The sequence below is a fragment of the Ruditapes philippinarum genome, unplaced genomic scaffold (assembly GCF_026571515.1).
Source record: "Ruditapes philippinarum isolate M1 unplaced genomic scaffold, ASM2657151v2 ctg1548_1_1_1_1, whole genome shotgun sequence".
NCBI lineage: Eukaryota > Metazoa > Mollusca > Bivalvia > Venerida > Veneridae > Ruditapes > Ruditapes philippinarum.
The window spans coordinates 134,912-155,591 of record NW_026859508.1 but is presented as its reverse complement, the minus strand read 5'-3'; the positions used below and the strand labels follow the sequence as shown (position 1 = coordinate 155,591).

At 31.6% G+C, this 20,680-nt stretch overlaps 1 protein-coding gene across 6 annotated transcripts in view; it reads right to left on the bottom strand.

Moving 5' to 3' along the window:
• Nucleotides 1-12,878, bottom strand: part of LOC132756743 (centrosomal protein of 104 kDa-like) — a 51,799-nt gene extending 38,921 nt beyond the window's left edge. For all 6 annotated transcript variants that reach the window (XM_060747875.1, XM_060747876.1, XM_060747880.1 and 3 more), the window contains exons 1-4: nucleotides 12,760-12,878; nucleotides 10,194-10,223; nucleotides 2,885-2,997; nucleotides 874-965 (exon numbers count right to left, since the gene is read on the bottom strand). In XM_060747875.1, the coding sequence (XP_060603858.1) occupies nucleotides 874-965; nucleotides 2,885-2,997 (205 nt within the window). In that variant the 5' untranslated portion in view covers nucleotides 10,194-10,223; nucleotides 12,760-12,878. The remainder of the gene's footprint in view (nucleotides 1-873; nucleotides 966-2,884; nucleotides 2,998-10,193; nucleotides 10,224-12,759) is intronic.
• Between the last annotated feature and the right edge of the window lie 7,802 nt (nucleotides 12,879-20,680).

Here is a 20,680-nt window from a genome sequence, read left to right as displayed (position 1 = left end):
AAAGTGCGTTTGCGACCAGCATGAATCAAGACCAGCCTGCGCATCCGCGCAATCTGATCAGGATCCATGCAGTTCGCTTACAAACTCTATAAAAAGTAGAGAAACTAATAGCAAACAGCATAGATCCTGATCAGAATGCGCTGCTGCGCAGGCTGGTCTGGACCTATGCTGGTCAGAAACCCATTATGTTGGTTTTGTCATGACGCGGCACATATTACAATCTAGAATGCAAGGTTTCAATTTTTTATGACACAGTGCATTTAAATGTTATCAATTAATGACAATAATTTTACTTATAAATTTTATTTTTTGTTCCTTGAATTATGAATTTTCCTTTTCAACTTAAAGAAAGAAACAAAACTTTTAGATATTTGGAATATGACCAAAATGGACCAGTAAAAAATCTGAATGTTTTAACTAATATTGTAAGTAAAAGCTGCTGAAGAAATGTTTCAGGACAGCTAAACAGCTTATATGCTGTAAGAGTTATTGTACTTTATGAGAATTTACAGGTGACTTGTTTTACCTTACTGGATATTGTGGGAAGGCTCATAGAGAGGGGAAAAATGTGTGGCGGAGGGAAGCAAGGGGAATGCAATAGCATTATTATCTTTTTTAACTACGATGCCTTGCTCTGAATCACTCATGATAAGTGGATTTCAAAAAGAAAACAAATTATTTTTGGAGGGAAAATTTTACAGAAGGAAGGGAAAAAATATTTACTTTTCTGAGAGGGGAATCAGGCCAAATTCGCCCTAAATTGGCTGTAAAATGCACTATTTACTTACATCTAAATAAAAAATTAACTTTTCTCCTGTTAGGGGCTGCAAATTATTATAGGAGAGCTAATAGGAAATGATACTGCATACATACCTATGTCATACTGATGTGAGAGAACCTGTATTTTCCTGAGTCTTGCTCTCTTCTCTAGTTGTATAACAAGATCTTGTGGATATAAACAATATCTGAAAACAAATATCACATCTGTTAGGAGACACATTTTCATAGAAATAAATGCCTTAAAAAAGTGTTTAGTTGTGATGATTTGGTGAACAGGTATTTAGTGTTTGAATGTAAGTGTCTTATATGTAAGTCTCAACAAAATGTTCAATCTATGAGATTATGCTTGCCTCTTATAAACTGATCTTCCTGAGATTTTGTAAATCAATCATAAAATGCTGGTTTCTATGAGTGTATTTCAACCTCTTATAAAGTGCCCTATCTATAACATTATGAAGGCCTCTTATAAAATGCTCTTTAACCTATGAGATTATAAAAGCCTCTCATAAAATGCTTTCTATGAGTTTATTTAAGTTTCTTATAAAATGCCCTCTAAAAAAGCATAACTAATTAACAGTCACAAAATGGCCTTGATGACTCAAGCATAAAATTAAAGGAAAACAACGTTTATTGGGTGAAGAGAAAAAAATTATAATTTTATGCAATTCCATCTTGTACTATTCCATTAGTTAAATGCACTGCTTGACTAAACAATGTAATATATCATTCTAAATATAAGTGTACTTTTGATCTATCAGATATGTAGATATGATAATGAGTCTGGCATTCATTATTAATATGGCTGTTTACTTTCTATTCAATGGGGCAAATGCCTCGAAAGTATTGTTAGGACATAACATAGATATATAGGTATATATACAAGCTGATGTCAAACTATTGATTTGTAAATGACTTGTCTAATTCATTCGTCTAATGGAACTAAATTTAGCATTTCAAATCAAATTGGAAATTCAATAAACATTCATTATCATTTATAATGCAAAATGTCCCTAATTATATTGAAAAATTCTATTTTTTTTTAAATTGATATAGAAATTGATATAATTATTCTATTTAAGATTAATTATATCTTTTGCTGAAAGTGAACCAGTAAATCTAGAATAAGAATAAGAATTTTAATGTACTTTTGAGCTGAGGAGTGGGAACATTAAGATAGATAGACCTCCTTATGGTTTGAATATATTAGCTAATGGCTTTACATCTGATTATGAAGGGCTTATAGCCTAAAAAATAGGTAAGTAGGTTATCTCTTGGTTTTAACCCACAAGAATGGTTAGGTCAAATCCTTAATAAAAAAAACTTGCTTAAAAAATTTTAAAAAAAATAAAATATTGTAATACATATACTGCTGCTGCAAAAACTTTAAATGCAAAATAATTTATTATACCTAGGTAACATCATTATGTATATAACTCTAATTGTGTACTGTCATGCCTACACAATGTGGCAGACATTTACCATTAGTGCTTAGTTTAAAATTTGTTACCTCATTCCTTGGGTGATTTTCAGTAACAGTTCAACAATGTTAGATTATAATTGGCAACTTTAAAACTTTACTTGATCAGAAGACCTAAGGGGACCATTTGTTCATTATATTCAAGGTCATGAAAGTAGTACCAATAGCTTTCTATAAGCAAGCTTGACAGCTTCTTCATTAATTTTCAATAAATCTTTTTTTAATGTCCATGAAAGGCTTTGAACCATTAGAAATGACATACCAAATGTTCAAGTCACTGTGGCCTTAACCACTCAGCCAAAGTTTTTATTAATTAAAGAGAACAAATTTATTTTATAATCTCTCTTTAATTCTTTCATGGATATTTATAGATTTTAAGCTTTAAGGAAAACTACATGTCTTTTTTCAATTTTCCCTCATAACAAGGCTTGTGGTAAAAACTGAGCTGTGACTTAGTCCTATAGTGTACTTACGGAAACATCTAAGCTGTCACTATACTGTTAAAATGGGAAAAAAGTCAAAACATTCTGTTAATCTGAACCACGATTAACAACTAATTTATTAACTTAAATTATGTTTTGATACTCTTTCTATTACTAACTTACTATTACTAGAATATGTACATACTTTGCAGACTGCCATCCTTTGGTCAGTGGATTATGGTGATTAAGTTCAGCTGCCCTAAAATTCTCGTCCTGACCTGAAGCATGGATCACTTTAAAAGGAATTTTATGTGGCATCTGAAATATATAAAGAAACAAAATGTTAGCAATACATGTATTTCCAAACATGCTCCTGAATTTCACCTCCTGTATGTCAAATAATATATGATATGAGTAGGAAAGGTGTAATACTAAATTTTCTAAGCCTGTTTTCTCAAGGCTTTATTGTTATCAAAATATAGTCTCCGCCTGTTTCAAAACAAAATCCAAGACAATGTGAAGTAGAATCTCAAACCATCCTTTCGCCATAACTCATTAAAAATTTTCTTTTTAAGCCTATAAAACTTAAATATAAGAATCATAAGCCTTTTAGCTATCCATAAATTTATTTATTTTATACTTATAAATGAAATATTGAGAAATATTGATGAAATAAAATGTGTATTTTCATTTGCAGTATTTTCACTGTAAAAAATTTATTTTTCACTGCAGTGAAACATATTTTCCGTATTTTCACTGGTTTGTTGCCGAACTACTTTCTTTTAAATTCTGCCAATACACAAAATTTCAGGGAAAGTCTTTCAAATTTTAATGTCAAAAAGGAGAAAAATGTATATAATAAACAGAAAATTCAAGTTACTATCTTTTATAAATACATGATTTATTTTCATCTTGTGGCATGAAAATTACCATATTTCACTCATGGCTAACGCCACTCATGAAATATTTATTTTCATACCACTCGATGAAAATAAATCATGTATTTATAGAAAAACTTGAATATCCTCTATATCTTAATTTACAGAATATATGATTTTATAACCTTATCCTCCACAGCATTAGCCATATTAGAAATAAATTGTTGTCAAAATAAAACCAGTCATATAATATTTTTGATTAATAGTATGCTAATCCTAAACTTGAAACATATTTTACACACAAAATTACCAAGCACAAACTTATAATCCAGTAATTTCATATAAATTTCCGTACCAATTTCGTTCTCGTAGACTTTCTGAAAAATCTGTCATTATTATGAAGTGGAAACAGAAAATAATTTCTGTCCATAACTACTGCCTCATAACATACAAAAGTCTAGTCTTGTATGCACAGACACCTTTATAGTAATATATTTTACCGGTGTATGACTCCATTGCTAAAATGACATTAGGCCCTCATTAATAATTCACCACTTCTCAACTTGTACAATGAAAAGGACCATAGATCAGTTTGTATTTTTGACAAAGCCTTTATTAACAGAATTTTTTATCAAAAGAAGCATGCATGAAAATCTACTCATGGAATATTCTTTTTTTAACATGTGAAATAAAAAAAATATATATAATATATTAGAAAACAACAACAGAAGAAAATTGTGAAATTTTGTTGTCTTCATGCCATTCTTTGAATAGGAATTGTTTATCAAGCCTACATGACTGTGTGTATTGACAATTAAGGTACACCAGGTATTTTGCTCACAAGTTTTGGACTTAAGGAACCCTACAATACCCTTTAATTTTTGGAAGAATATAAGTATTTTAACACAATATTATTTTTGAAAAAAGAGGGAAGCAAAAAACTTGATGTATAATTGATTTTTAAGGGAACACTGCATACTTTTAGTGAGTTTCCTGGAAGAAGTGGCCTCATTTTTAGCCCTTACAGTGCAGGTTAAAGTTGTTTACACTACAAATTAAGCAGGGTTATTATTTCAGAGTGCTCAAACTACATAATTATTTGCTGTTTGACAGTGTTTTTGGTTTGTAACCACTGCACAATTAACACTTTTATTGTTTCATTTTTTTGTTATTTTTTTTTAGTATTATTTTTTTCTTATCTTAATATCAACTATTAACAATGTTGAAGACATGATAAATTTAATACTTCAAAACTAAAAATAGCATGTAATTAAATCATAAATTACCTTTTTCCCAGAAGAAAACTGTGACCTTCCAAATTTCATAAATATACTAAACCTTAAACTTTCTTTAAAAAAAACAACTACTTTACAAATTCAACAGAGCAAGCTTTTAGTTCTGTTTTCCTTCTATTATATTGATTTAACAATAATATTTGATGATTAAACTTTCTACTTCATAAAATGTGACTTCCTGATCTTGAAATTGCATGTTTGATCAACTTTTAAAGACACTGGTGGCAAATAAAGTGATACAATTGTACAGTAAAGTACTCAGGAAAATTTAATACACATTTTAATATGATTTAACATGCATTTATGATTTTCTGGGTATTGTTTAAGGAACATACCCTATACGCATAGGATTGAGAATTTTATTTTCACTCGGTTAAAAGTGATTAATATTCAAATTTTAATGTAGGGAATTTAAATATGTTAGGTGGTTGAAAGTGAGAAAATGTAAACAGCTTAATTATAATAACAACCTTTGCAGACTTTTTTATCACAGGTAGATCCTTCCCAAACAACACATGAATATTTTTGCATAAAGGGGTGTGGGCGAGAAAAGAAAAACTTGATTTAAAGAATCATGCATGATTGAAAGAAGTTTTTGTGGGGAATATGCAGCAGCCTGTAAATGCCCCCCCCCCTTTCCCTCCTTTACCCTGCTATGGAAGAAAAAAAATATCTGCTTTCAATCATAAGCACCACTATCTAAACAAGAATTTTTCTTTAGAAAAATTTGGATAAAAACACACAGTTCTATTGGAAATATGACACAATATCTGATATAAAGTCAGCCACAATTCAAAGAATCTGACTTTGACATTTAAATGACTGGAGACACATATTAACATTCACAAAAAAAATAAATAAAAAAACACACAAAAAAAACAGAATATTAGTTTGTCCAAAAATCAAAGGTAAAAGTATTATGCTAAAGTTATTTTAAAAGCCTGAGAATATTTTCCCACACATTGTTACGGTGTTTAGGTTATAGTGTGATGAACTGTTATCAAGGTGCTTTAATCTAATTGGAATTAAAAACCAATCAATATACTGCTATATATCAATAATTAATGTCAGCAATAAATTATGATAAATTGATTAATTTTTCTACTTAACATGGGTATATTTATATAATGTATGAAAACTTAAAGTCGGCCATGCTCATGTTTCAAGTTCGAAGTTTACCACTACATGAGTTGAGAGGCCAATAATGAAAATTGATCTTATAAATCACACTTCATATTAAAAAAAAAATACTTTAACTAGTATTTCTTTTCAAAATTTTTAAGGGACTCCACTGAGTTTTTTTTAATTTTTGACATGATGGGACTGAACATATGTTTTCCAGATCAATGTACAATTTGATGTAGGTTTAGACCACTAATCTTTCTGCAAAATTTCCGATCATTTGCGCTCTTTGTTTTTCAAGAATAATTATTCAAATTGTAAACAAGAGGGCCACGTCATAATGGCCCTGAGGTCGCTCACCTGTATATAGCCCCCCCCCCCCCCCGGGCCAATTTTTACCCAAGGGCTTTTATTTGTTTATTTGAACAGACTTGGTAGACACCCATAAGAAGATGTTTCATGCTAAACATCTAAGTTCTAGCTCATTGGGTTTTTTAAAAGAAGATTTTTTAAGTTTTTACTATACACATATAGTTAAAAACAATGACACCCCTGGGGCAGGGCCAGTTTTGACCCCCGGGCTTTTATTTGAACAAACTTTGTAGAAATTTACTAAAAGATGTTTCATGCTTAATATCTAAACTCTAGCTATATGGGTTTTTTCAAAGAAGATTTTTAAGTTTTTGCTATACACAAAAAAGGAAAATCATTTTATGACCCCCGGGGCAGGGCCAATTTTGACCCCGGGGCTTTTATTTGAACAAACTTTGTAGACACTGATTAGAAGATGTTTCATGCTTAATATCTAAACTCTAGCTATATGGGTTTTTTCAAAAAAGATTTTTAAGTTTTTGCCATACACATATAAGGAAAATCAATGACCCCCGGGGCGGGGCCAATTTTGACCCCAGGGCTTTTATTTGAACAAATTTGGTAGACACCCATTAGAACATGCTTCATGCTAAATATCTTAGCTCTAGCTCTTTGGGTTCTTTAAAAGAAGTTTTTTTTAAAGTTTTTACTATATGCATATAGGGAAAATCAATGACCCCCTGGGGCAGGGCCAATTTTGACCCCAGGGCTTTTATTTGAACAAACTTGGTAGACACTCACTAGAAGATGTTTAATGCCAAATATCTTAGCTCTAGCTCTTTGGGTTCTTTAAGAGAAGATTTTTTTAAGTTTTTACTATATGCATATAGGAAAAATCAATGACCCCCTGGGGCGGGGCCAATTTTGACCCCAGGGCTTTTATTTGAACAAACTCGGTAGACACTCACTAGAAGATGTTTAATGCCAAATATCTTAGCTCTAGCTCTTTATGTTCTTTAAAAGAAGATTTTTTAAGTTTTTACTATATGCATATAGGGAAAATCTATGACCCCCTGGGGCGTGACCAATTTTGACCCCAGGGCTTTTATTTGAACAAACTTGGTAGACACTCACTAGAAGATGTTTCATGCCAAATATCTTAGCTCTAGCTCTTTGGGTTCTTTAAAAGAAGATTTTTTAAGTTTTTACTATATGCATATAGGGAAAATCAATGACCCCCTGGGGCGGGGCCAATTTTGACCCCAGGGCTTTTATTTGAACACACTTGGTAGACACTCACTAGAAGATGTTTCATGCCAAATATCTAAGCGCTAGCTCTTAGGGTTGTTTAAAAGAAGATATTTAAAGATTTTTCTTTCGGTTGCCATGGCAACCAGAGTTCTGCATGGAATTAAATTCTTTGAACAATTTTTAAAGGTGACCACCAAAGGAACATTCCTGTGAAGTTTGGATGAAATTGGCTCAGTGGTTTATGAGGAGATGTCATTTAAAGCAAAAGTTTACGGACGGACGGACGGACGCCGGACGAAAAGCGATCACAAAAGCTCACCCTGTCACTTTGTGACAGGTGAGCTAAAAAAACACTTTTCACTCAAATCGGGCTAAGAAAAGCATATAGTATACATACGATTTTTAATTTATTTCAAAGTATATTTCTTTACTATCTATGCATATCTGTCCGTTTTAAGTGGCCCAGCTCATTTATGTAAGAAATTCAAATGTTATGTTTTTAGGCTTTTAAACCTCAGTGTCCCTTTAAGTTAAAAAATGTTTTTTTATTTAAATGTGGACACTGACTCTGTTATCAGAATATGCAAAACATACCTTTGCTGTTTCGTTGACAGTTATACTTACAACTTACAGTTTGTAAGTATTCCAAATGGATTTGTTAAAATGCCCATGCACCATCATTGTTTATGATCAGTAATAGATGTTATCAGGAACTCAGCAAATGTGAAGTTTTCCTATCTTTTTCCCCTGGGTACATTACAAACTAACTTTTACTTTATAGCTTCACGGTGCATTACCATTCATAATAGTAATCAATGTGTTATGCTTATCATCAATAACTTTACCAAGAAGCATGTATCAGCTACTGTATGGCAGGCAACACAAAAATCATAAAACACTTTTTTTTCAAGGGCCATAACTAAGCTAACAAGAACTGGTTGAACCAGGTGATGCTCCCCGAGAAGGTTTTGGACACAGGAAAGTATAAAAAAAGTGAACAAAGGGCAAAACTCCAAAATTAGGCAGGGCGGAGTAATGTTTTTTTGCACTCACTTCTATTCAATGAGATCTATCTATCTATGAACTTTCCTGATGATATCTCTTATAGTTTCAGATTTATGTCCCGGGTAAAATTCAAAGTGTAAAAATGAACAAAGAGCAATAACTCCAAAATTAGACAAGGCTTTTTTTAGGTTCTTTAAGCATTGCAGTTCTATCCAATGATAATTATCTACTTACAAAGTTTCATGTTGATATCTCTAATAGTTTAAGAGTTATGTACCGGACAAAAGTCAAAAAGTAAAAGTAAGCAAAGGGCAATAACTTCAAAATAAGGCAAGGCAGAGTTATGATTCTTTAGCACTGCACTTCTACCCAATGAGACCTATCTACCTACAAAGTGTAAAATAAACAAAGGGGGATAATTCAAAAAATAGGCAAGGCAGAGTTACGGTTCTTGTGCACTGCACACCTACTTAATGAGATCTATCTACCTACAAAGTTTCATGTTGATACCTCTTATAGTTTTAGAGTTATGTCCCTGACAAAGTTTAAAGTGTAAAATAAACAAAGGGGAATAATTCAAAAATTAGGCAAGGCACAGTTATTGTTCTTGTGCACTGCACACATACTCAATGAGATCTATCTACCTACAAAGTTTCATGTTGATACCTCTTGTTGTTTCAAAGTTATGTCCCAGACAAGAAAAGCGGACAGACGGACGGAAGGACGGACAGACAAGGCGGCGACTATATGCTCCCCCCCAAAATTTTTCGGGGAGCATAAAAATCATTCAACCAAAAAACCTGTATGATATGCACAAGTACTGGAGCTGCCAATCAATCTGGAGAAATTCCATTCAAATTGCATTTAATACTGGTATATGAGAAGTAGTCTGGATAAAAATCTTTAAAGGGCAAGAACTCTGACAGACAACCTTCTAGTAAATTGTTTAAATAATCAACACTCTTTCATACTAATCAAGCTTAAGCTGGAATAAGTTCTTCTGTTTATGTTCTCCATTTCAAAAAAGATTATAAGAAAAGGGTATGTTAGTAGGTAGAAATTTCTTCTTTTATAATTTTATAATACATTTTTTAAAAAAGACTTTGTAAAAGTAGACACACAAATCAAAAGTCTATGATTGGCAGATGGCAGTTGAAAAAGAGAATAGGTAAGGAGACCCTAGAGCAGCAGATAATAAACATATATAGATAGACCGGAGTACAAAAGATCAGTATTTTGATTATAAGCCAATATCATTTCTAAGTAGTTAAATATTATTTCACTCCGAGAGTTAAAATAATGAATGTGGATTACAGGAGGTAAACATGAAAATAAAACTACTCCTCATATTCAGTGTTCTTGAAACTGTTGTCAATGACAACGTTTCCTTCAAGGACAATTTTGAATAGTAAATAAGAGTGAAAACTCTGCCTTACAAATGTAAGCCATACTAGCAAGCATTGTAAATTATTTTCAGAGTCACTTGTCCTGCAGGCCAAGTAGCTTCTAAAATCAAATGTGCAGGCAACATTTTTCTACTCGTCCTGTATAGAATTCTCTTAAATTCTACTAGTAATTACGAGCGACTAGTGAAAATTCTCCCATACAAATGTAAACCATATACATACTAACAAAAATGATATGTACTTACTGTCACTGCTATAATCTTCTCTTCTGGACTCTGGAAGAAAGCAAAATAATGCAGTTATCATTTTATATATATGGTTTGATAGACATTGAGCATTTTACAAAGAATTTGATTACTAAAAGAAAATATTTACGGCACATGATAGTTCTTTATGGACTGGTGATCGTGGCTAAAATTTCTCTGACATACTTATATTTTTTATAATATATGCGAACTTGATTTATAATCAAATTCTTAGGATCAGGAGTTTCATTGTTTGATCAAATGTCATGATGGGATAATGCCTTTATCGTTGGTGATTTTGTACATCAAAGAGTCTATGTATACCATAGAGTCAGCCTGCAATTATTATAATGAAGATCAGGTCAATGTCAGATGTGTGTCCAAAGTCAAATTTGACCCAATATTCAGAACTTTTCTATGAAATTGGGAAGATTCTATCTGCATGATCAATTTGGGTTTGACTAATGGAGGACGGGGACGCATCTTTTAGTTGTGGTTAAACAAGGGTTTTATGCACCATGGCCTTCCATTATGCCTCTGAGATTACTTTTATATCATAATGTAGAAAACCAAGGGTTTGGTTTGCCTTTTTGTTTGACTTGTTTAAGTGCTGTAACCACCTATTAATTTGTCCGATTATATAATTATACACAGTAGTTTTTTTAATTACAGTAATGAAGTCAATGAACTACACTCCAACAGTAATACTTATACTAATGGCTAAAGCTGCAAGAATCATACTAATGTTACAACATTTTGTATGTGTCTTCTTTTAATTGACTTAAGTTTAATTAGTGGCTTGATTTGCCAACTATCCACATCTTAACGAGCAGTTTACCAGAAAAGGGAGATTTATAAATAGAACTACCATGAGTAATTTCTAAATATTCCATTGACTGTTAAAAAAAAAGTGCATTTCTCTAAATCGCACCTGAAAGACTGTTTACGATAGCTGAAGTCAGGGTCTGCTATTCAGAATGGATAATATTTTTTTTTAATTTTTGTTACCTGAGCTTGTGGCTTAAAGTAATGTTCATTTCAAACATGAAAATGTTGGTACATAAAACCCGCCTTTTTAAAACCTGGCTTTATGACTTCCTGTGGCTTAGAATAGTGATTTGGATATAAATAAACATCTAGAGGTTGAAATACAACAAATTGACATATTAATTGAGACATAATTATGTGTAAGTAACACTGGGTCTCTGAACTCATAAATTATGATGGATTGTGTTTCAATATACAAGGTGATTCTGTATGTAATGGTTCAGAACTGTACACTATTTGGGGGGAAAAGGTGGAATTATCCGTATAACTCAGTCGGTAGAGCTGTGGTACGGTATTCTAAATGTCCCGGGTTCAACGTCTCAAAGGGTGCACATTTTTTCCCACCCTGTGACATTTGACAACCACGTTGGGGCCATGACAGTACAGCGCTCAGAGTTTAATTCACATTGCTCTGTAACTCTGTGAAATTCGGGACAAATTTCAATATGGTGGGGGTATATGTCATGATTCAAAATAGTTCTTGCTTTCCAAAACTTTATAAGCCGCTTTTTTTTTGTTTTTCATCTGATGCGGCATTTATGTTTTGGATAAGACCCATTACGAAACCTAAACAGAATAACATAAGTTGATTTAACCTAATTTATCACTTGCAAATACCCTTGCCTCAATTAATGCTTGTGCATTTTGCGATAATGCCATGACTGAAATAATTTAGCTAGGTGCACGGCGAGACCTTGTATGACGTCATTCGCCAGAACCTATTAGAGTAGAGTCGTGTACTATATTTAGAACATCTTTGTTGACATGATTTCGATATCTATAATGCAAGATAATGTTTTTAATTATTTTCATTATTTTTTTAGTACTTAAATTGAATACAAGTCAGTAAATCACCTTTTTCAATATCTTTAAAAAAAGTAATTTATAAAAATGTTGGAAGCACAATTTGTTTTGTAAAGGTCAATCTCGTAATCACATGATCAAACATTTTGGCAATATGGCGTCCAAAAGCTGAATTTTTCACCTTAGAAACTTTTAGGTAGTTTATGTTTGTACTAAAAATTTTATTTGTCCATCCTTGGCTTATCAATAAATTATAAATAGTTTTATCAAGGTACATGTAATGCTTCACTTTACTTTAAGGCATGTTCGATGAATGAATACAAGCGTGTCAGATTCCAGGCACGATTATTGGTGGACTTTCCCTACGGGGTTGTCTTCAGCTTTCACTTCATGTCACAGTATATAAACGGGTACGCTGAAGACCTAAAGCTAGATTCAAAACTGTTCATTATTTTGGGGAGATGATGTGAAAGCGGCCTGATAGCTGTCGGTAGATTGCAGTTAGAGTCCGGTCAAGCTGCACATTTTTCTCTCGTTTAGACATGTGTGTGTATTATTTTGAGTTTATATTCAGTGACTGATAGGTGGGTGGGGTAAACCATAAGCATGAAAAGCGAAAAATCTATTTCTACATTTTGTCTGGAAGTCAGTTACTCAATATAATAAATAATAATAGGCAAGTTTACACTAAGTTAAATGTATCAAGTTCTTATACCTTTAAACAATTTGTCAAAAGATACGACTATTTCATTTCATTCATTTGGAATTGATTATCTTGACAACCAGAAAGTTTGTGTACATTTTTGTAGTGCCCGTCTCGCGAGAAAAATCGAGAACTTTATTTTTAACTAACCGTTACTTCAGAAGCCTAAAACAGCTACCAAATTTCCATACTGTCTCGTGATTCATATCAAACACTACTACTACTGTAAGAAATGTTTTATGTAACGATGTGTAAAAACAAACTGATATCATGTAGATGGTCATATAAAATTAAAGGCATTGATTATCAGTTTACTGCAGTAACCTAAAAACTGATAAAACAAATTTAACATTGTTGCACGAAATCAAATACAGAATAAGAAAAAGTCTGTTTGCACATATAATGTTAGAAACAAATGATGTAATTTTTTAAAAATAATTCTCCGTTCCATACTAGTTAAATTTTTCAGATATTTTAGTTCTGTTTCACAATACTTCTTGCATTCAGATCTTATTACATTTTCTAGTGAACAGTTTATTTTACGTAAGAACTTATTGAGTTTATTTTATACAAGATCAAAGTTTTAAATTTTGACCAAATTAAGACAAAACAAAGTAAAGTGATACATAATTGAAATGGCAATGTTATAAACATAATTATGTACATAAAAAAAGAGAACAAAATAGAATAAAAAATAGAATAAAAATATAACATATTTATACTTAACAATTTAGAATCGGAGAATGAGATCAAAATGAAAAAAAAAATATCAATATGTATTATTAAGCACAAAGATTATTTTCTTACAGAATATTGCTAGATTGAATAAAACATTTTTGCTTTCACTATTCATTAAATTTGAAAAATTAATAATGTTAGGTCTATGAAAAAATGAATTGTCTAAATATGTCTTTCTCAGGTGTTGAAAATAGGAACAGTGAAATAAATAATGAAATTCATCACCTAACAAATTATCAGAACATAAACAGCACACTCTTAGACTTCTATCCAAATTAAAAAATCTACCTGTTTCAATTGGCATTTTGTGGTTCATACATCTAAATTTGAAAAACGCTATTGCTAAATCCGATGGTAAAATGTTAAAGTATTTTTCAAAACCAAATTGAGTTTTAAAAATTCTATAATTCAGACATTTACTGGATTCATGAATAGAAGATTGCCAATCTTGAATAAACTGATCCTTAATTCTAGCAGAAATAATTTTCTTAAAATGTGGGACAGAACTAACTGTTTTCCGCTTTAAAACTGTCATTCGATATTTTATACACAGCTTCCGTTATTCTGGTTCCCTGTCCAATTATTGTTCCCATAGACATGCGCGGGTGACCAGTCTACACATCCGTTTTCAGTCAGAATTCCTCAGTTTTTATCTTTATCTTTAAATTCGAAAAGTTGCGATGTGTCCAATTCGGTACTTCGGACGAAAGTTTTCAAAACCATCACTTAGCAGGTACTCGCGTTACCGTAAAGCTCGCTTTGCGAGCAGGCCCTTCGGGCCAGCTCGTCGAGCTCGCTATTACAGTTGAGTTCACACTAAAGGTTACACAAAGTGCACAAATGCACTAGAGGCACACAGTGCACTTCAAGTGCACATAGTGCACTACAGCACTTCAATAAGGCACTTTGTAGTTGCACAGACCTAAAATGTATAAGCATACCTTTTATTCAAAGAATAGCAATTGATTTACAAAAAAACAGATAAAATAGATACTTAAATAGTTTTCAAAAAACTGAATTGAAAATTGGTATTTTGTAAAATAGGCGAAAAATATAGAACAATAATTTCAAATCATTAAATACTTAGACTAAAACTAATGTAAAAATATACATATAAATAATATTAATTACACATAAAATCGGTCTATATCAGTTCAAATATATTCAATTTAAAATAAATATGAAATATAAATATGAAAGTGCGGAGTCAAAACCAATATTTATAGGGGACTTCTTCGGCGCCTTTGGTTTTGAAAAATCTGACTAAATACACACAGCAACTTTTCTGATTGTTTGAAAAACTACTAGCAACATAGAAAAGGGTCTAAACTAAAGAAAATAAAATCGAAAATCAATACTTTAACAATAACGCTGTATCAACGTTAAAAGAGATTTTACAACGCCACAATGAGGCGCAAACCCGCGTGTTACGTAATAAATTACTAGCGCGCTGTACAAGCAGTTGTAGCAAAGCAAGGACGTTACCAATTTTCGTTGATAATGAAATAAATAAAAAGGTTATTTTCGTTTCGTAAATAGGGTATAATATTTTCACTCAACATCGATAAAAATGCCACCATATTTCAACATCGCGTACCGGGGGCTCGAAAATCAGTGCATTTATCATTTCGTGAAAAATTCCAATACGACCAAACAAAAAATATCCTCCTATTATACTTTAATGTTGATAAGTGCGCAAATAAACAAAATTAATTGATATTTAATTTGATTCTATTTTATTATAATCTGATAATGAAATATGAAACATTGAAATGCTAATTAAACAAAATTCAGTCATTTTTGTTTTGTTCTTTTTTTGTTGTTTTTTTTTTTGGTGGGGGGAGCAAATTATACCAATAAGTTATTTTTGATTTTAACTTATGGTTGCTTAAGTTAAAGGTAATGATTTCAAGCATAAATAGCTTTAATACATTAAAGAATTAATATGTTTATAATTGGCCTAGATTTTGTCACTTTTATTTCATTTATAATCTCTCTTACCTTCTGAAACTGAGATTTACCTAAGATTTATATAAAAAATATATATTATTCTGAAAAAAGTTTATTATAAAATGCAAAAATAATTATATTTATTCATCTGCCTTTTGTTATTTACCCTGAGGGGCTCTCTTATCAGCAGGGTACTATATTAAAACACCAATACACAGCATGACTTTTGACACTTTAATCTTCTGGAACTGTTTTCTGCCCATGTGTGATATTTTATTAAAAAAAAAAAAAAAAAAAAAAAAAAAAAAACAGATCTGCATTAATGTGAAAAGGGAGTTGCAAAAGTTTTATAATCATGTATTTAAATATTTTCTTTAAAATATATTATCTTCTATAAATGTGTTAAAACTGACACTTAGGCAAATTTGTCAAATCTATAATAGAAAAAATTAACATTTTCCAGTTCAAAAACTAAAAGATGCTGCAGATTTATTATTTGTAGAATTGCAATAAATATTGATATGAGGTCTTTCTAGAATGGTTAACACTGATATTGATTTTAAACCAGTTTTTTATGACAAGATTAGAAAATTCCACTTCAAAGACAATAATGACAATAACATCTAACACACGTTTATGCCATTAAGATTATTTTTCACACTTATGGTTATTATAACAAAAATTATAGTCATTTATCTATGTCTTAGATGTATTTTGGAAGAAAAAAACAGGAAATTTTAAATAACTATTGCATACATCTGCATTTTTGTTATTTACCCTGAGGCCCTGTTGTCAGCAGGAGACGACCGCAGGAGACCAGTATAATGAAAACAGTCGCTCTCAGAAAAATACCAATACACAGCATGACTTGAGACTTTTTTCTTGTATAAAAGCATTCCTTTATACATTAAATTTTTTTAATACAGAAATCTTGAATAAAGTTATCAATTTAATTATTTCATGGAAAACTTTTAATTGTTTATATCTTTAAAAAGTATGCAAACATTTCAAGGTTGAAAAAAATACTATCACAGTGTATGGATTGTTTTAAAATCAAGGCTTATGTCTAACATGCATTTTGAGAAAACCAGGGAATTTCAATGCAAACTTATAATCTGCAAAATCGACTGTTAATCTTTCGACTGTCATTTACCCTGAGGCCCTCTTATCAGCAGGAGAGTGGTATAATGAAAACTGTTAGTTCCTCTCAGAAAATACCAATACACAGCATGACTTGTGATTTTCCTCTTCAATATAAGTATTCCTTTTATACATATTATTTTTAATATTGAAATCATGAATAAAGTTATCAAATTTATTTATTTTATGGATAATATTTTAATTATTTATATCTTTTAAAACATATGCAAGCATTACACAGTTGAATACTAAATTTTCACAGTATATTGATTGTTTTAGCATCAATGTATTAATATTCTCTTTGAATATTGTACACAAGGAAACTGTCTTAAGTTATATATTATAAAATAACACTTAAGCTTAAATATAAAACTTTTCCTTGATTTATTTGAGCTTATGGAAAAAAAGTTTACGTTGTTACAAACTAAATTATTTGGGCCAGAATTATCGCATTGATTTTCCAATTTGTACACTAGAAAAATTGAAATACATGGCCATTAAAACATTTATTTAATTGTCCATTATGGAGCATATTTAAATTTAACTTTATTAATTCTATAAATTTAATTTTAAGGGGTATTATTTTACACCTACAGTTAAATACTGGTTAAGAAAAATATGATTACAATCAATTAAAAAAAATAATTTTAAGCTTTAACATGATATCACCTTAAATGTTAAAACTGCTGATTTTTAAAAATTTACTTATTTATATTCATGAATAGGCCATATATTCCCAAATTTTTTTTTTTTACAGCAGCTTAACAATGGATGCCCTGTCACTTGATATGCAATTATCCAATAAACCATTTAGGTGTCACCTTCCCTGGCCAGCCTGGTCGTATGGTCTAGTGCACTAGAAGTGCACACGGTGTGCACTTCTAGTTCAGCTCTAGTGCACTAGAAGTGCACAAGGGTGGGAAGTTTAGTGTGAACTCAACTGTACATGATTACTGAAGTGTTCAATTGATATAATGTTATAATGTTTATATACATGTATTTTTCCATATCAATCAAGTACATGTATTTATAAAAAAAAGTCGCCTTACCGACTGCGTACATGTTGGTGTTAGAATTTGAGTTCACTTCGCGTTTTTCTAGATTAAAGCGCTCAATAATATATACTTATTTCATATATAGCTTTATGTCTGATATAAGTTCAGAATAGATGGCATCATGATTATTTCTTTGTACAAACTGAACCATATTCAAGCTTATTTTCCAAAATATGGATTCCCCTACATACACTATCAATATTATTTAATGAACTATTATGAAATGCTAATTGGCACTTCAAAAAATAATAAATAGTGTACGTAGCAGACAGGGTTTACTTCTCTATTACGACACTAACGGGGACTTAAAAAAGTCGCCTCCGTACCATTCAATCAGATTTATAATCCGATCAGCACGACATAGTTGTGTTTGTGGTACTTTTAAGTTTTTACTTTTCGCATTTTTCTAATTGGGTGGTTCCAATATTCCTACTTGAATAATGTTGAGTCATCCGTAGGATATGTTCTTGCTTTTTAATTTGTCTTTTGATGCCTTATCTTTGAAATGCAGGATTCATAATCTTTGATCCCCTTTCAAAATTCCATTTTGTTTAGTTCAGCCCATTGCTTTTTTCGTTTAAAGGCACACGCTTTCTATTACTTGGGGACCATACGCCGCTTTTCATGGAATGGCACTTCAGGTTCCATGATAACCGCCGTATGAACACATCTGCAGACGTTTTCTAAATTCAAAATTTTACAATTTCATGTTCAAATGTTGAATTCTGCTCAAGCCGGTCCTAGGGGGACGTGGACGGTAGTTTGCACTTGACAGTACCGTCTATGAAAATGCTCAATCAAACCCGAGCATGCAACATTTTCAATTTTGCTTTCTTGGGCTTTTTTTAGGGATTCTTATTTTCTCATTTTTATATTGACTGATTTAGAAGCTCTCTAAAAAAGTGAAAATAATGAACGATTAACTTGAACGAACGAATCTAACAGCCGTCAGTACTTACACTTGTAATGCTATAATAATATTGTGTCTTAATGTTAGCCTGTGATGAAAAATCGTAAATTCGGCGTAATTTCAGTTTTAATTAACTAATATTTAGGGAGAAAATTTTAATTCTAAAAGTGTTGTGGCGTTATATACATGTACCACGGTATATATTATTCTGACTGACAAAACATGTACTGTTAATTTTATACCACAACGAACTCAAAGACAATATCTATTTCTTCATTGTATTTAACTAACAAGGGCAACATTGTCTCAAAATACGCCTTCACCAAAGATTTTGACAGAGAATGTGGGCATTATAGATATGCACATGGAAGGAATAAAAGAACGTCGATTGCTCACAACCTACTTTGTTTATATAAGGAAAATCTAAGACAGTGTTTGAATTACCGACTTGCACTGGACAATATTCAACTTATAATCTAATGCATTTGTATGAGAAGAAAATAAAATTACTGAATCAATCATGTTATTGCTATTGTTTCTAATTACACTTGGCTTTAGGAAGTTAATGGCAACATACACTAAACCAAAAAAGTAAATCATATATTTCTTACCAACTTTGGAAAATCTTTACTAAACTGTTGCACCATTCCCATAAGTCCTATAAAAAAGATATTTGAATTAGTATTTAATGAAGGACAAATGCAAGTGATAAGCATGAATAAAGTTCGGACTATAGAAAGAATGTCATTATAGAAGCGCTGGATGCACCACAAAGATATGTCCGGGCCATGATAACCGCTGTATGAACACATCTGCGGATTTCTACAAATTTCACCATTTCATGTTTAAATGTTGAATGCTGCTTAAGCCGGTACTAGGGGCGCGGACGGTATCGTGCATTTTCCAGTACCGTCCACAAACAGGCTCAATCAAACCGAGCCTGCATCATTTTCAAATTTGTCGTTTTGGGCGTTCTTTAGGGATTCCGTTAATTTTGTTGTTGTTTTTTTAGAAAAGAGGAATGTAAATAAAAGAAGGAACAGTTATTTTGTGTTCATGAAAAACATTAAATGGACTATATAAAAAAACTGGAAACCTTAAATATCGGGGTCCAACGCAAAATCAAAATGTGACAGCCTACCGTCTTTTTATTTACTTTTTTACTCTCAAAGTCTACCTCATCGACCGACGTGACAAAGGCAAGACCAACGTATTTAGCCACAACTATTATAGACACGCTACACAGTTGAGAGCGCCGAAATAACATACAAAGTACATATGTATTTTTTGCGATTGTGACGTCAGATTGTGTCGACAATTAAATCAAAATTCAGTCTCTCTATAGTATAATTTAGTATATTATATAATAGAATGGAAAATGGATCAACATCTTGTCCATATATATTTTTTTCTTCCTTTGGCAAATTTATCTATGTATTTGATGATTCTCACAAATGATTCACGCTAATAGTTGACCTCTATATTCATGTGGCAACCATTTTACAATCTAAAGGGGTTAAAAACTATATTTTGAAACTTAGTGATATTAGAAGACAACCATAACATACATATGCATGCATAATGATGAATTATAGACACTAACTGTATTAACCTATACGAAACTGAAACAAAATGCAAACATTTAAATCATAAACGTTCTATACTGGTATTAAACCTAACGAAACTGATACAAAATGCATACATTTGAATCATAAACGTACATACTGTATTGACCTAAACGAAACTGATACAACAATGCATACATTGAATCATAAACGTACTTACTGTATAACCTAAACGAAAACTGATACAAAATGCAATACATTTGAATTCATAAACTATCTACTGTTAAACCTAAACGAAAACTGATACAGAAATGCATTCAATTGAATCATAGACGTACTTACTGTTATAATCCTAAACGTGGCGGGCATGGCCGAGTGGTAAACGCTTCGGACTAGTAATCTTATGATTGCAAGTCCGGCATGGTTCAAACCCTGACAGGGGCAAGTCGTTGTTTCCTTGAGCAAGAAACTTTACACAATCATTGCTCAGTACTGGTTGGTTCCAGGAACGGATTCGAAAGTGTGTTATAAGCTAATAGCTTCCTACACAATCGAACTAAAATAAATTCTGTTAA